The following is a 17,935-nucleotide window of genomic DNA, read 5'->3' on the forward strand; positions in this document are numbered from 1 at the left end:
ACAGGCGCCCAGCGGCGGCGAAGAACGACAGACAGCAGCTTGAAAAACGAGAAACACACAGAGTGAAAAGCAGCGAGTGCGAATAACGCTCTCTCCCTTTTTTTCTCTCAGTCTCACTGGTTCGCTCTTTCCCAACTCGCTGGGTCTCTCGCGCATGTTTTGGGTTAGGAAAAAACTCCGGTTGCGTGAAAGAGACGCAGCATACTCTGTGTCTAATTATTAATTTCTGGCATAGAAATGAATGAGATTTTTGTTGTTGGCGTCTTGATTTAATTTGTAGATTTGCCAATGCAAACAATAAGATATTTGGGGTGATTTTGAACTAAGATTCAATGGGGCTCTAACTATAGCAATTTGATTAGAACAAGTTTACGATAAATTACTAAAGCTGAAGAAAAATTAAATAAGACTTTAAAATTAGTTTAAATTAAGGTTGCTTTCCGAACTAGTTTGTAATTAAGTGTCGCTTCAACTGCCACGCAAGTTTCATTTTTTATTATGAGTTTTAAGTTGACCTAGTTAAATGATCAAAAACAAGGCATATAAATTTATATGTAATTACATATTAACTTAATTTTTGCAGGTCCTATAACTTCTATTAAACTTCGGGAAAGTTATTATGTATCGATTTACATTTACTTTAACTGTCGTTTGTTTAGATTTAACTGCACCCTTCTATAATTTTCTCTTTCTGTTTGGGGTTTCCACTTTAATTCTCGCAGCTTATTGTTAGTATTTATTATTTTTTTGCTATTAGCTCACCGATTTTCCCCCGACAATGCAGGTGCGCTGCAATAGGCCCAAATCGCTGGTATTTCGTTTGCTGCGCATTCTCCGGCTGCTGATTTTTCCTGCTTCTCGTTCTCTTTTTTTTTTTTTTTTTTAACAATTATTAACAATCGTACACACACATAAACACGCTGTTTTTTCACTTCTATTACGGAATTTGGAGTATGTATGTATTCGTATTCGTATTCTTTTCTTGTTTGTTTGAATATTTAATCAGATAACTAAGGGAAGTACACAGAAAAAAAAGATAAGCGATTCGTGTTGCAGTGAGTTTTCCGTTGTTACGCGCAACAAAAATCAAATCCTTGGCTAATACTACTTAATTTTTCACCTTTCATCATCGAGACTTGTGATTTTTGGTTCTTGCACTGCGGTATTTGTTGTTATTTTCTGTTTTGTTATTTTTCGCTCTCAGAATTCGCGACGCACCGCCGCAGAGATGAAAACCATCACTTCCGGAGGCGCTTCAAGTACTGAGGAATGTAGTAAATACGTGCGTCGGTATTGGTGAGCGCTGTCTATGTGTGTGTGTATGTGTGTTGCTCTGCCGACGTCGACAGAGCGGCGGCGACAGCAATAGAAAAGAAGCCAAAGCCAAAAGCACAAGAAAGAAAAAAGCACGCTAAATAAAAGGAAAAGCGGCCGGGAGGAGGGGTAAAGTGAAGAAAACAGGGTGATGGCTTGGGTTCACGGTGAGGCGTGGAAAACGAGGAAAATGGGCTGGCAGCAGTGGGGAGAAAAGAGAGGGAAAGGACTTTGTTAATACATTCCCCAACTTTGGTCACAAAATCAGGTACTAATGTGGGAATACCGCCGCCCAGACAATGCTGGCAAAGAAAATAGCAGTAATTAATATACATTTAAAATAAAGTAACTAAAACGAGAAATGTAAAAGTGTTTCTCTAGCTGTGCGAATAAGAGTACAGATATTAGCATTGAAAAAGACCTAAAGAGATTTATGGAGGTCGCTTCTATTCCACTAACCGCTGCTGTCTTAAAGTGGTGAACTCTTTGTGCCCAGATTTACAGGAATTTCTCTTCGCTATCCCATCTTTCCGTGCTCCTTTCATAGGAAAGTGCCAAGTGCCTGTCTCTATGTGCAACTGCAGTTTCCTCCCTTTGTGCCTGCTGCTTTTCCTGAATTTTCCGCCACCCACCAATCTCCCCTCACCTTCTTTTTCCGCACAACTGGTTCTGTCAGTTGCGGGCAAAAGCAACTCTGTGACACAGTTTGGAAAGCTGATGTTGCACGTTGCGTGTTGCATGTAGCATGTTGCACACAAGCAGCAGTAATCGAACCGCAATCGAACAGCAGTCAATCACGATTTGAAGAGGGGTTAGGTTGAGTTAGGTCAGCTTTTAAGACAAATGCACTAAATATTTATGTAGCCAGGTAATCATTTAATGAAAGATCAAAGGTTAAAAGCGACTTCCAATTAGCATTCATTCGATGCCAGTTGTAAGTTCATGCTTATCAATTAACCCTAATTGGGTGTCAAACGAACTTCCGTTTTTAGTGTCGGTGTTTCGTTTCGCATTGAGACCAAATCATTTATTAATGAACAGCACCCGATGAACCAAAATAAGTGAGAAGAAAGCTCTTCCATTCTAAACACTTGTTGCTAGGCAATTATTATTCTTTCATTCGAATTTAAAGCTTATGGTTACCAGTTGATATCTTTGAAAACATCATCACTAACCACAATCTAGATTTTCCCACTTGTTGCAGGACTTCTCACTTTGTCAATCATCTTTCTATGCACACACTCACTTTACATATGTACACTCTCACTAAAACTTAGCAAGTAAAAGTAAATTTGGGGTTTTAGGCTTTTCTTAGTTTTAGCACATTTTTGGTAATTAATATTTACCAGCAGATTTCTGAGTATCATGTAGTCTCCCTTTTTGTGGGTTTCTATTTTTTGCTTTGCGAATTCCTTTGTCTTAGTCTTAAGAGGGCTTTTCCGGCAATTTTCGCAACTGCATGTGTCTGTGTGTGTGTGCTTGTCCGGTTGTGTCTTTAATGTGTGGGTGTGTTATGAGTGTGTTTGTGTGTGTCTTTGGGATACCGTTAACCCGACAACGGCAAACGACAGCGAACGGTACCAACTTAAAGTGCCAACAACTTCTGGATGCGAGAAAGCCTTTCTCTCTCTCCAGAGACACGTCTTCCTCTTCCTCATCTTCTTCTTCCTCTGCCTCGCTGTGCCCCTCGACGAAAGAGATGGCGATAGTGGCCGTGCGACCGAGAGGGGTCTATCCGAGTGCTGGCGGTGCGAAAGAGAGGGGCATAACAGCCTGACTGGGTAGTTGCTGAGTTATGGACACACACAAAATAGAATCAGCGCACAATTTTTGGCTCGTGACAACGGTAACGAACGCAAAACCGAAGTGCAATACCCCCTACCACCACCCCACGTTCCCCGCCCAGCCCCACGCACCACCGATGCAACGAGAAGTGCAGGGAAAAGCGGTTTAAAAATGGTCGAAAGAGGACTTTGTAGGGTGTTGCAAGATGCAGGGAAAGGGGTAATCAAAAAAGTACCTCTGCCGCAACAAAAACATATTAATAAACGCAACCGAGAATCCGGAAAAATAGGGTCCCAAAAATATTGAAAAGCTTTTTGCATGTGTGAAAAGTGGGCTGGGTGGCGAAAAGAGGGAGCTGCTGCAACAGCTGACAAAAGGAGGAAAAGGTCGCTGCCACAGAGGCAAGGAGCTGCGTGGATGTGCAGGGCAAATGCCCGGAAAAACTGGGGGCGAAAATAGGCAGCAGGGGTGGGGCAAAATGTAAAGAAAATAGAAGGGCAAGCGGGGGGAAAACAGGGAGGTTAAGGACAGGAAGAGTGTGTGCGCAAACAAGAAGCATAAAGGCAGGAAAAGATAGAAGAAAAGAAGGCAAAGTGCGTGAAAAAAACCGAAGTACAATCGATGTACGTTGAAAAACGGGCAGTCGAAGTAAGCAAAAATTCTGAGAAATCCCCCCAAAGTAAACGTAACTGTTTCCTAAAAGCTAAATAGCTTAAAAATTAGCTAAATGCTGCCAGCAATTTGACAAGACTGAGACTTTTGGGAAACACCTATCTAAAGTTAATTGTTGAGAGACAGAAGTTCGGATAGGATAATACGGATCGTATTATTTCGCAACTTCTATGTGTCGTAAAATTGGAAATAAAAAAGGACACTGATTTCTATGTTCATCATGTATGTAATGTATTCAATTTTCAAGTAAGGACTATATCTTATATGGTATGTGACCACATAAATGAGTTTGTTTTCATTTATCAAAGTAGCCAAAGATGATTATGCCAGCGTATGTTTATTATTATATTGCACTTGACACTTGCGGGGCCTGGTACATAAATGGCTGTATACTTCACCATGCACATACATACAAAGATGAAACACACATGCAGATGGGGATGGGGGCCCAGGTCCAGTTCCAGTGTTGCCATGATATTAACACAAAGGCAAAACCCAAAAAGCGACGACAAACAAAACCAGCCAACCGAAGTGGAGTTGCGCTCGTCATAGCGTCATCGCCGACATCGTAGCCATCGTGTTAATGGGTTGGCGGCTGCCGACAATTTTCCACGATTTTCCACCAATCCTCCAACGATTCGCCACCCGGGCATTCGGCCACTACCCCCCCTCCCCCTTCCGTCACCATTTTCCGCACAGAAATTCCTGATTGAGGACCATCGTCGTCGTTTGTTCCTTGAGCTCCTCATGTCCAAGTGCGCTGGTGTGCGTGTGTGCAGCGCGCGCATCCTGCACTCATGCAACTCACGCATCCCGCACACTCGCTCACACACGCACACACACACACACACACCTTCGCCAGGACATATCCACACAGCTATAGCACAGACACACCGATACAAAGATACAAAAGGCCAGAGTGCTCCAACATTTCAATATTTTGGCTAGCACAGTGGCCCCCAAAATAATGTGGCAAACGATGAAAATGTATTTAGTTATCATAGATGGCCTAACCAAAACATCGACTCTACGATATACGATTATCTTTAAATATTTAGAGTGGGTCATTGAACAAATGAGCAATAAACAAGCTTTTCAGATCTACATATATGGGCTATACTAATTTTGACATTCCATAGTAAAGTCAAGGGGAACGATCTTTCTTTATAAAATATATTACTTGATTTTGTCCTGTAGATTTATGGAATGAATTATGTTTAAGAAACTAATGATTGCTAATACTGCGAACATAGGTGTTAGATGCCACGACGAAGAGTTATGATTTGGGTTAGAGCAAACAGGATGGTACTTTGTGCCACGCCCCCTCTGCCATCAACGATTAGGGATACTTCACTTATTAGCCAAACTCTCTATGTGTACGAGTGCTGCCAATTCTGTCTCTTTCTCCTTGGCCATCTCCCTCGCACATCGGGGTCTAGAACAAAAGGTTTTGACCAGAAGGAATTTCGAGGAGTTGCCCAACATCAAAATGTGTTGGCTGGGAATCGAGTGATTATGTGATTCCACCTTTGGCCAAGTTACGTGAGTAATTCCCAATGTTCCCCCAAGGGAAGACCAGCTTAAAAGGGTTAAGATTGAGCCTAGGGTGGAGCTGATCATTGGCCATGAGGCATCAGGGCTATGGCTATGGCTAATGCTGTTTGATTGAAAGGCAATGCAGTCAGTTAAATTGCACAAGTTTGTTTGATATTTAATTTTCGATTGGAATCACTTGGCAATTAAAGAGGCAATAGAGGCACCTTAAAACCATTTGTATTTCAAGTTCAACTCATTAACTCCTCAGTTAAATTTCTTTTAAAGGCACCTCGATTTTCATTTTCTAATGCGAATACAAAATAATTTTAAATCGTCGATAGACTGCAAGGAGGTTTTGATTTATGTATACCCAAAAACTAAACTAAGCTCCCAGGGACGGTTGGGGGAGGGTGTCAAAGGGGGTCCACAAATCAAAGTGCCCCTGGGAGGTGAGCAGTGGGTGGTGGTGGGGGGTCCAAAGCAGGAGTGGGGGGTGGGAGGTGATTTTCTAGGGCGAGGCATTGCAACCGTCAGCTCGTCATCATGGTTGTTTGGTTGCATTTGGCTAACAAAAAGGGAGGACGGGGGCTTTGGAAAATTCCAAAGGGGTTTTTTGGTTGGGGGTGGGTGGCGAGTGGGAAAATTCAGTGCGAGAAGGTTACCGAGGGGTTGGCAAGGGGGGCTGGGGGTTCGGGAGGGTATGGCTTTTCTCTGTATGTAATAGACACAAAACCGAGGCTCTGGGCTGTTCGAAAAGCTCTGTGTTGAATTTGGAGCCCCTTTTGTTGTTGCGGGTTGCAGATTGTTGGTGCTGCAGGTTGCTATCGCTGTTGTTGCTGTTGCTGTTGCAGTTGCAGCAGTTGACTGCTGCCTGGAAGTGGGAAAACTAAACTACAACAGCAGCAAAACATTTTGCTAAATACACACTGGAAATGGCAGTCTCCACTTTCCACCTCCACCTCGCACTAGCTTTCTCTCTCTCTCTCTCTCTCTCTCTTGCGCCTCGTCTCTTTCTGCCACAGATGCTGCATGTTGCACATTGGAAAACTAAGCCCGCCACGGAAAGTGAGAAGGTGGAAAAATACAGAGGGCGGTGAAAACAGAGCTCTCTTTCCATCAGTTCCTCTTGTATTTTCACCGAAATATAACAAAAGGGAAAAAGAACCCAAATGGAACGACAAAAACAACAATAAAAATTCGGAATATTCGCGGAAAATGTTTTGGGGAATACAGATATGTAAATACTAGCAGGACAAGTATGGAGAAAATGGGTGATAAAGTTGGTAAAATGGAGGAAAAGGATAAGCTGTTACTCTTATCCAAGTTTATTTAGAACGCCATTTTTCTCAAAAACAAGTAAAGTTTAACTTACATTTATAAATTTGTTAAAAACAAATTGGTTTAAGATTTTGAAAGTGGAATTGCGAAACTCACCTGCAAAATAAAAGAAAAATATACATTTATTTGCAATATTGATTTAAATGATTGTATTAAATAAATTTATTAAAACGGTTAATGAAAACCTGAATTATCAAACTTATAATATGTTTTTACTTTACTCTCAAGACATATTTCTTTGAAGATATTTTATAATTGTTTTGAGACTATCTAAAAAGTCGAGGTATGTAGCGCAGGCATTTCAAATGACTCAAAAAGTATCCACGAGTTGAAGACCAAGATTGTGAATCGGTTGTTTTTTTTTGTTTTGTGAGATGAACAACAATGCGAAACTTCGACTTGGGGAGGGGTGGGGGCGAGGCTGGCTGAGGGGCAGAGGTGAGACAGATGACGACGACGACGACGACGACAGATGGTCAAGAGGAATGTATCTGTATCTGCATTTGCGGCTGCTGCCTACGGCTCGCGCATATGTGTGCTTGTACGTGTGTATCTACAACATAACACAAATCAAAACTTGGCTGAAACTGCAGGCGGAGGCTGCTGATATGGTCGATGTTGCTTTTGCTGTTGCTATTGCTGTGTTGCTATTGCTGTTGCTGTTTGCTGCTGCAGTTTGCCCCATCGACAGCAGCAACAACAAAACTTAACTGAACTGAACTGAAGGCTGTGAGGCACATACATAACTAATAGATACATAAAGCCGTATCTTTTGGGTGAATGAACTGTAATGAGAATGTGAACCTAGGCAACAACAACTTGCGACTAGCAACCGGCGACCAGCAAACAGCAACCAGCGATGTTGTCGTCGTCTCAGCCGCAGCAACATCAGCAACACCAGCAACATCAGCCCATTGCAAATGCCGAGAATCGCAACGCAAAGTGCGCAATTAGAGGTGTTGTTGTTGTTTTTGTTCTGTTGCTGCTGCATCTTGTTGTTGCTCCTGTTGTTCTCTTCGATGTTGTTGTTGGTCCTCGTGTGGTCACTGCTGCTCTTTCTAATGTTTTTGCTAAAATTACTAGTGATTTTGGACTTATTCTTAAGCGATCTGTTTATAATCCTACTGTTTCCACAGATCGAAGATGAAAGAATTTCAGTATTTACGTTCCATTTCCAGTTCATGAGTTGGAACTGCTATCTAGAAAGCTCCCAAAATATACAGGGTGCGCACCTAGGATTGCCACCCACCGCCAAAAAGAAACTAGTGAACTTTTTGTAAGGCAAAATGTTGCAGGCGTGGTGCACACACTCGCATATATGTAGGCAAAATGCTAACAGCAAAGGACACGAAAAAGGCGCAAAGCAAAGGGATAAAGAAAGGTGGAGACAAAGAGAGAGGGGTGGAGAATATGGAAAAGGGTTTTAAAAACCTGGAAAATGTGCAAGGGTTATGAGTTGCCATACTCACTCTCTCAATTATTTAACATATTGCACAAATGCACGCAACGTCAGAATATTTTGCAAAAAAGGGGGGGAGTAGGGCAAAGGGCAAGGATAATAGAGGCGGGTCCTTCGGTATTCCTTGAAGGTAAGGAGACGGGCAGTTACATTGGAAAGTGCAAAAGTTTCACAACAAAATTGAATTTTTAATTTGCTATGAACACAAAGCAAATAAAAGAGGGAAGCACAAAAGAAAAGTAGTGAGAGGGAGTCGCAAAAAGTTTTAAAAACATCAAAAGCAGATGGTATATAAACATATATTATACACCAAAACTGCTATTGCAAGTCCAAACTTGCAGCACACTCAGAAAAACTTAATGAAAACGAAGTGAGTAAATAAAAACGGACATGACTTAAAAAAATTGGTACATCTTTTAAATCAGCATGAATGGAGAGGAGATCGTTGGTATTTGGTAATTATTAGTACAACGGAGTCAGTCTACAGCTGTAGCTCCTGTGTTTGAAATAGATATATTTTATTTGGGGGTTTTAAGTTTCTTAAAAGTATTTAGCCTATTCGGTTCTTTAAGAATGCAACCGAATAAGTATGCTCCGAAAAGGAGACTGCCAAATCAGGGAAAGCTTGTGAAAGCGCGGAAAAGTGAAAGAAGGAAATGCGATTGAGGGAAAACTAACAAGGAGCTGAGCTGCCGATACATGGCGGACACACAAAGTGGAGGCATAGATGTGCTCTATGTACCAGAAACGAATGCCGCCGCCATCGCCATCGCCAGCACCAGATACATATGTATGTGTATGTATATGCATCCTGCTATCCGTATATCTGCATCTGCATCCGCATCCGCATCCGCATCTGGAGCCGAGAGCTGTCTGTATCTGTATCTGTATATCTGCATCTGTAGCCGCGCCACAAAGGGGGCCGAGATCGGGCGGATGCGGGGCTTATAACTATGTGCAAAGTGCCGAGGAAATGGAATAGCCTGTAGCCTGCGTAGCCTGTGCCTGGGCAATGTTTCGATGGTTTCGGACCCCGCACCTATTAGTCCCGCCCACAACATTCAGCCATCCAACCATCCAACCATCTATCCATCCATCCATCCATCCAACCCATCCCTTACCATCCCATTCCATTCTAAGTTCTCCGTGCTCTCAAAACTAACTGGTTGCCACTGGAGGCATCCGGCTGAAATGCGTCGAGCTGCGTTGCCATGCAGCCGGCGAGGCACTGAGGCAGTACACTAAGCCACCCAGCCACAGAGCCACCCACACACTGAACACACACAGAGCCACCCACACATACACATGGAGCAGGAGCAGGAGTAGTAGCAGTAGCAGGACACTAGGAGATGAGCGCGTGAGTTGACACAGTGGCCAAAGCATTGATAAAAACACTGGCACGAAAGTCTACAGTGGAACTTTCCTAAGCTAGCCAATAATACTGGATCCCACTGTAGTGTTAATGCGAAGGTGAGTTAAGTGAGTTCTAAAGCTTCATTGGTACAAGGACGGCAGAGCGTTTTCAAAACCATCAAATTGTCGTGTACATCCTTTAGTGGAAGAGCATTGTGTACATGTGTAGTTCTCCAGTTATATTTCAGCATAATAATGATAACCATTTAGCAATAAATACCCCCCAAAAACCGCAACCGCACCCCCCGACATCCCCGCCCAACATCACAGTGAAACCTCGCTGAGGCATCAGCCCTAATCCGCTAATTTTCAATTGCCAAATCCAAGCGAAAATCGTAATCTCCGTGCTGTGAATATGGCTTATATATGTTGCATGCATCTGTGTCGTTGGGGGGTTTTATGACTGGCAAATGTTGGACAAACACTGAGGAGACCACAGAGTTGTACATACAGAACGGGTGACAGGCGTCGAGGGCAGTTTATGAAGTTCCCAGACTTCTTAACAAACGACAGAAGTTTTATTTTATTTATTCAAGTCAAAACACTGCTTGTGCTGTGCATTTTAGCCTTAAAGCCGTAACCAGTTTGTAAAAGTTTAAATTAACTAAGGAAGCAGAAGTTTTAAAACCACCCTCGCCTCATTATAAATGTGTGCTTTTGAGCGAGTGTGCGCGTGTGTGTGTGTGCACACATCTCTGTGGGTGTGGGTACATCCTTTATAAGCAAACAAAATGCAATTATATAAATATGTATAATGCGATGGCCAACGATTCTCATTATACAAAAGCCACACTTACATACATACACACGCTTGAATTATGGCACTGCGAGTGTGCGAGTGTATGTGTGTGTGCGTTGAGCGGCATATACTTAACGCATATTATATTAGTTCCTGGTCTATATGGCAACACCCCCCCACCCATTTAAGTACATAGAAATTATATTTATGTATACATAGCACAAATTATTGCAGGCAGCTCCTAATCTGGTCACAAATGCCTTTCGCCCTCCCCCTCCCCTATCGGCAAAGCAAATATGCAAATTAACTAAATTAAAAAGTCGAATATGTTTTGCTAAAACTATCACAAATCACACGGCAATTCGGCTCACGCACTTAACCTTTTGATGAGGTGCGAATAAAACTTCACAGCATATGACATTCGTAAGCTTAATTACCTAAAGCTTGAATTACTTGAAAGCCAAGGCAATATATAGTCTCTACTAAGCTTGGCTCTCGAATTTACTTAAAGCCACGACCCACAACGTATACCTAATATTTCGTAAATATTACAGTACAATCATTGCGCATCCGCCGCATGTGCAACAGTTGCATACTATTATTAATATATATAAGCCTCAACCCTGTTCTCAGCCCAACACAACCCTCCACCGCTCCTCCATTCTCCCCATTAAATATATTTACTTTTACGTGCTTTGCCGTCGCCACACACGGCGTATGCGTAATACTGATAAAGCGCCTCCAAATGGCACCAGTTCTTGATGCTTTAAGACTTTGCATTTTTTTGGCAGCACCACAAATTCGCATAGCTGGGCAAAGCTGCATTTCCCGACGATGATGAGTATGTAACAGTTAAATAAATTACAAATATATAACCAAAAAGGAAAACAAACCAAAAGCAATAGCAAACAGAAGGGATAGCAGAGATGGGTGTGCGGCTGCTGGATATGGCAGAAAAAAAATGGGAAAAATAGGGAAAATAAGGCTAAGGGTGTTATGCGTGGGCAGCCCCGCCCCATTTTCACCCTCCTCACCCAGCTGACGCCCACTCGAAGTATATAAAAGCGAAACATGCTGAAAATTCTTACATAAGCACGAAGAGGAGACTCTCAAGGGGCGTAGGGAAAAACAGGGGCTTTGCGAGGGGAGGTGCTTTTGCGCACCACCCAACCCCTACCAAAAATGTTTCTCCCAGTGTATGTGTGAGCTGCATACATTAACAACAACAGCAGCAGCAACAACAAAAGCAGTGCCAGCCACCGTAAATATTGAAAAATTCCATATCCGTTGTGATGTCAACTCATAAAAAAAACCCCCCGACAGATGGCGGCACCTACGAATGCGAACCCCCCTGAAAACCCGAACCGATCCAAAATCCTCTCTATAAAATGCGCCCATCCCCAACACCCCTCTCTCTTATCTCCTTTATATCAGCACAAGAAAAAGCGAGAAATAAGTAAAATAAAACGAAAAAGGTACATACATATATGTATAGAGAGAAGGAACATACATATATGGTATTGTCCTCCAGGGGGCGCCAGTGAGCCGCAGTTGTCGTCGCCTTTTGTGGACATCAAAAGCCTAAATCTCCCGCAACCCCCAACCCTCTTCTAGGATACATATTACCACACACTTTTCCAACGCCCCAAAGCTCGTAAAGCAAATTTCAGTCTAAACGAAACATTTCTTCCTGATTACTTAATCAAATTGCTTCAAGAGTAACGTGTATATTTGTATATTAATATTCTACTAAAATGACGGCAAAGTTTAATAATTATGAAATATATTTTAGAATTTCGAAAATGATTAGGGATCAACTTAAAATTGAGTGAAAAAATTAAAAAAAAAAGAGAAATACATTTAAATAGAAATATTTAAACATAGTTTAAGAAGTTTCATTGAATTTCTTAATTTAAACTCTTTAACTTGACCCAGATTATGCTATTTAATCTTTAGGTCAACCCAAAACTCCTAGAATTTCATTTCATTTCTTATAACAGTGATGATTTTCCGGACATACTTAAACTCGGTCCACCAGCTTTTCTTTACCCTTTATTTTTTTTCTTCTTCCTCTTATCTTCTGTTAAGTAACAGTCATTTTTGGAGAGACGTGTCGTTTTAACAGCTCAACGAAAGAAAAAAGTACTTTTGCATTTTAGGTCAGGTCGCACTCGCAAAATCTATGCAGCAGCAGCAGCAGCGACGCATGACTAGTTTTGCCTTTTTTCCTCAACTTCTTTTTGTTCGCTTCTTTATCCTCCTCTCTTCCTTGCTCGCCCCTCTTCTTTGGCCTTTTCTTCTGTCGTCGTGAGCTGGCAGCGTATAATTTTCATGGCAAGTTCATTGAACTTGCGATTTTTTTTCACCTTACTACGAATTTTTTCCAACTTGTTTTTGTTTTTTGTGGTGTATTTGATTTTTTTCATTGGGATGGCCAAGAATTAAGTGGCCGAATATGAAGTAGCCAGAGAAGAGGAAGAGCTAGACAAAAGAGAAATTCGGTTTTCTAGTTGTGCCACTCAGGCTTCAAGATTTTGACCAATTTTCTATAAAAATTGTCTATTCAGCAAAAAAAAAAAAAGATATATAAAGAAGGTGATACGTTATTGCTTAAATATTATAAAATATTTTTTAATACGGTATTGATACATTCCTCCCAATCACAACTCTTTTTTTATTTTATGGACTAACCTTAAAGCGGCTCATTTTCCGCTGTTTTACCACAGGCATCTCTGCTGTTTCTCTCCTTTTCTTGCTGCCTCTTTCTGTTTCTTTCTCTCGTTTTGTTTGGGCTTTTTGCTTTTTATTTTGAAATTGCAGCTTTTCTAGGATTACCTCTTTTAATGTATTTGTTTAACACAAACTTGTGATCTTTGCTTTATTCACTATTTATGCGGAGATCTAACAATTTGTATTTAATTTTAGTCATTGTTTACTTTTGTATTATCTTTATTCCTTCAACTGGTATGTTTGTTTACTGAATTTTTGATTTCTACGAATCAATTAATTTCTTTTGGAGTAATTTTGCTTTTGTGGCACACACTTTTCACGGATTTCTTTTCATATTTCAAATTTTCCTTGTTTTTTGTTGTATACTTGTTCTAATAAATTTTTGCACTATCAAGCACTGCACGGAAAAAAAAATTTGTTCAAAAAATTCAAGAGAAATTGCATTTTTTGCAATGGGTTTTCTCTTGTTTCCGTTAGCTTTCTTCGCTTCTCTTGTTCTCTAACTCTCTTAGTCTCGCCGATGACAACAACAAGCGGTGATGCGATAACGATATCGATAACAGCGGCTAAACAGAAACTCCATTGAGGCGTGGAAATGTGTGGAGAAGTGCGCCGCTGGAAAACCACTTTTCCGCCTTCTCTTCGCTCTTGCGTGCCAGTCAGTTTTGTGGCTAACTTTTACGGGATTTTCTTTTGCAACTCCTTCTGCTTAGCCGACGTCCCTCAGTCTTTGCTCTGCTTTCTCTGTCTGCTTCTTACTATTTTTCTTCTTTTGCTGATTTTCCTTCTTTTGCTGTTGTTGTTGTTGTTATTGTTGTTGTTTAGAAGGCGAAAACTCGGAAAAGACAAACAGGACAACTGCGATAAACGACAACGAGAACGAACCGCTTACAACTGCCGGTGAACGTCGCCAAAAACGCAGCTTCGTCTTCCTCAGTCGCTGCCTCTGCCGCAGCCGCTGCTGTCGTCGACTGCGGCAGCGGGGTTTCGCGAATGCTGCCGCCGAAAAGCTGTTGTTTTTGTTGCCCTTTTTCAGATTTCCTTGGAAAAATCCTTACTCCTGTTTTCGGATCTTTTTTTCTAAGCTACTTTTATGTTTCAATATTGTTGTTTCCGCGCTACTAAGAAAATGTAAACAAAAATTCATTTTTGTCATTTCTCCTTTTTAAACAATCCTTGATCACATTTGACTTACAGTTGTGTTCAAAACATTAATGCTTTGGCTTAATATTGTATAGAACTAAAGACAATGAATGTTTATTAAAAGATTTGCTTGTTAAAAAAAAATTGTCTTACTAAAGAATACGTGGTTTTGTATTTTAAGATCGTTAATATTTGAAACAAATTTTAATTTTTGATTAATAATATTTACATATATATTTTAATCGTTATATTAAAGTGACGTTAAATATTTCAATAGCATTAAACAAATTTAAATAAATATACATTTTTTTTTGTTATTATCTGCTTTTTTAGACTTTCCTTGAAAGTAAAAAACAGGAGGAACTGCGACGTCAGCGTCGGCAGAGCGAACAGCGCCCGACCTACGACCACATTAAAAGAGAGAGGGAAAGAGAGGGCGAGAGAGCGCGAGGAAGAGCAAAGCTAAAAGAATGGCAAAAAAGACAGAGCGAGAGAGACGGCCGGCGAAACGTCAGTGGCAATGTTAGTAACATGCGGAAGTGCACTGCATGCTGTTATTTTCGCTTTCTGTTTTCCCGCTGTTATCGATATCTTATTATGTGCCGATATTTGAAAAGTATTTCGCGGTCAGCAAAATAAAAATGATTTTAATAGCAAATCTGAAGTCAGCAAACATTCGACTTGAATACATTATACATTTTCCTTAAAACCTTATATTTAAACGGGGTCTTTACCATTTCCCATTATCTGTTATCTGGCTTTCTTCACAGATTCTTCTGTCGCTGAAACATTGGGCTTATCAGCTGTTATTTTATTTGCACTTTCATTCGATTACACTCAAAAATAAAGAGGGACGTGGCAAAATGAAAAAAAAGAGAAGCAGCAGTGCCCGAAAAAACCAAATAGACCAAAAAGAGGAGCTGTATGGGTGGAAAGTGGGTGGTAAGTGGGTGGTGTACAGGCATTCCGTGAGTTTCTCAGGTGGGTGGTGCGAATATGCCTATGTGTGTGTCTGTGGTCCCCATCCTTATGTGCTCCTATGTACTGCGAGTGCCGTGCATTTATGTATTGCCTTGTGCTTGCATGTGTGTGTGTGTGTGTGTGTGTCTGACGAAATGTTGACAACAACAACAACGACAAGGTGATGGCAATGTGTGCGTCTGTGGTAGTACTGCGATTAAGACCTACACTGGCCAAAAAGTGGAGTAACACAAACATACTGAATCAAATCGAATCTACAAATACATAGGTTCAATGTTGTAGTTGCTTGAGTCATGGTAATTAAGTTTCTTTTAATTTTCAAGCAAACTGCCTGGAAGATTTGTTTTGGTGTGGTTTCCCATTGAAGAGCAGCTCAGAAGTGGGTGGAATATAGGGGTGGGGTGTTGGTGGTTGGGTACCATTCCCCCATCTCCCCCCACTTACATTCCCACACTCAGAAACACACACACGCACGCACACAGCCTCATCTTTGCATTATCCCAACAATTGTGCCCATTTTCCTCCCAATTTCTCCATTTTTCTTGTTCTCTCTTCTCCCATCCGCCGATGCTAATTTATTTTCGCTTTTTTTCCACATTTTCATACCTCTTCTTGCGCTTCAAAGCGGCACAAAGCCAAGAAAGAAGTGCAAAAAGAAAACATTAAGGGGCAAAAACTTCGGAAAAGCATCTGCAACAACAACTGCATCTGCATGTGCATCTCGACGAAACAAGAAAAGTTCCAAAGTGCAATAACCGTTTGCCATTAACCCTTCGATGGCCCCAGGGGCCAGCCCATTGACAGCCAATCGCGGCGATCTATGCGACGTCATACACAGCGAGAAATTGGGGGCAACTCGATAATTGTGAATCAAAATGGAAAGAAGCTACATAGCCTCGGCATAATATACCATATAACTTTTTGTTTTTGTTTATAAAATATAAGAATAAATCATATTCAAATCGAAATCTTTCGCACTTACCCTCACTCCAATAAATCGAGCCTCCAGAAGCTCCTGTTTCCGTGGATTCAGTGAAGTTTGAAATTGATCCATTACTATGTGATTATTACCTTCGATAGGAATTTTGTTTTCTTGTTTTCGATTCAGATAAAAGAGTTTTTCTGAGATTTTGTTGTGGTCGTTGGTTGGTTTATTTATTCAACATTTTGATAGTGATTTAATGATCGATTGCAAATGTCGGCAACAAATGCGACAAGATTTGTCAGAGCCATGGCAATAAAGTGGCAAATTCATCTGAAAAATTAATGAATTTAATAAATTTAAAATCGCTATTTTGCCATATGTATATTTTTAGCACGCACTGTGTGGCTTATATAAAGTCCCCTATCAGCAGGCATTTCATCTTATCAGCGTTTTTGTTGCGCTCATAGCGCCAAACAAAAAATTACCAAATATATATTATCAATTGTGTTTCAGTGAAATACTTGTGTGTTGTTTTTTGCTATGTTAATGTTTAATTAGTAAGCTCATGAATAACTGGAAAACTTGGCGTCGTTTTACATGAAATACGTATTTGTTGTACAATCTATCAATAGATTTTAAAGAATACTTCAGCCCGCCTAAGGGTTAATGTTCCCAGATGAAATCCCAATAGGTTTTAGTCCGAATCTTCCTCTTTTCCGCTTTTTCTTGCCGCTTTGCGCTTTGTTGTTGCGTTGCCTGCGCTTTAGAGATCGGCATCTCGAATCTCCAATTGGAGTGAGGTTTTTTGTTATTTTCCTTGCACACTCGGCAAGAAAATGCAGGCCAAAGAGCGAGGCCGATAGCGGAAAGGAGCAAGATGAACGGCCCAACTAGATCTACTAATTGCCATATACACATTTATACATACATATGTATATAGCGCCACGCCTCCAACTGCCCCTAAGCACTCACACCACACACACACATGTTTTTTGGATTTGCTACCGGTGCCAATTCGTTTTTGCGAGTGTATTTATTTGAATTTACTTTTATTCCCGTGCGGTTGTGTGAGTGCGAGAGAATTAAATCGCCGGCTGAGATAAAATAAAAGCCACTACACAATAACAACAATACGAGACTCTTTTCACTCGACTCTCGCTATCCCGCTCGCACTCGCTTCGCTTTTCGTTTGCTTTGCTTTGCGTTGCCTTCTTTTTTTTTGTTCCTTCTTTTTCCCCCGTTTTTGCACACAACGCTGCGAGGTTAAGTTTGCGATTTAAGGAATTGTGCTATTTCTACGGCTTTTCCGCTATCGACTTTACATTTTTGGGGTGCACGAGAGGTGTTTACCATGCCATTTGGTGTAGCGAGCATATATCTTCCGCTTCCGATCGGATCGGCGATTGTCTTAAACTTTCAGAGGCTGCAACTTTGCAATGCTTTTTGTTGTTCTGTTTTTTTTTCGCTTTTGTTTCTTTTGGGGTATGGGTTTGTGGCGTGGCACTGTCGGCAGGGCACTGAAGGGTTAAGGTTAAGGGCCCATCGCCATGATACCCAAATGTGTTTACTTCGGTTTTCCACAGCCGATTTTTGTCTATTTTCACAGTAAAAAAATATTCACAATATTCACACGAACGCACACACGCAGAAATGGCCTAAAAATATACTGTAAGTAGGTGTTAAAAAAATACCAAATCGTATGCGCAAAGAAGCCATCTGGCGGAACGATGAGTGCGCCTAACATGCACAATTGTGACTGTTAAAGTAGCGGTTTGGCAGTCACCTGTTACTCAGCAAGTACACAAACCATAGTTACTGAGGACTTCCTCCACTCACCGAGTGCACACACCAGCTTAGCCGTGACAACGACCAGCCCTAGCGATCACACCCACCTCGCTAT

At 41.2% G+C, this 17,935-nt stretch overlaps 1 protein-coding gene across 3 annotated transcripts in view; it reads right to left on the minus strand.

Annotated features, from left to right (window-relative positions):
* Nucleotides 1-17,679, minus strand: part of LOC122624798 (serine/threonine-protein kinase tousled-like 1) — a 58,674-nt gene extending 40,995 nt beyond the window's left edge. The window contains exons 1-2 of one of the 3 annotated variants that reach the window (XM_043804498.1): nucleotides 17,386-17,679; nucleotides 16,093-16,365 (exon numbers count right to left, since the gene is read on the minus strand). In XM_043804498.1, coding sequence (XP_043660433.1) covers nucleotides 16,093-16,164 — 72 coding nt within the window. In that variant the 5' untranslated portion in view covers nucleotides 16,165-16,365; nucleotides 17,386-17,679. Of the gene's footprint in view, nucleotides 1-16,092; nucleotides 16,366-16,963 lie in introns of all 3 variants that reach the window. The other 2 variants (XM_043804499.1, XM_043804497.1) reach the window with 2 other exon arrangements.
* Between the last annotated feature and the right edge of the window lie 256 nt (nucleotides 17,680-17,935).

The sequence above is a fragment of the Drosophila teissieri genome, chromosome X (assembly GCF_016746235.2).
Source record: "Drosophila teissieri strain GT53w chromosome X, Prin_Dtei_1.1, whole genome shotgun sequence".
Lineage (NCBI taxonomy): Eukaryota > Metazoa > Arthropoda > Insecta > Diptera > Drosophilidae > Drosophila > Drosophila teissieri.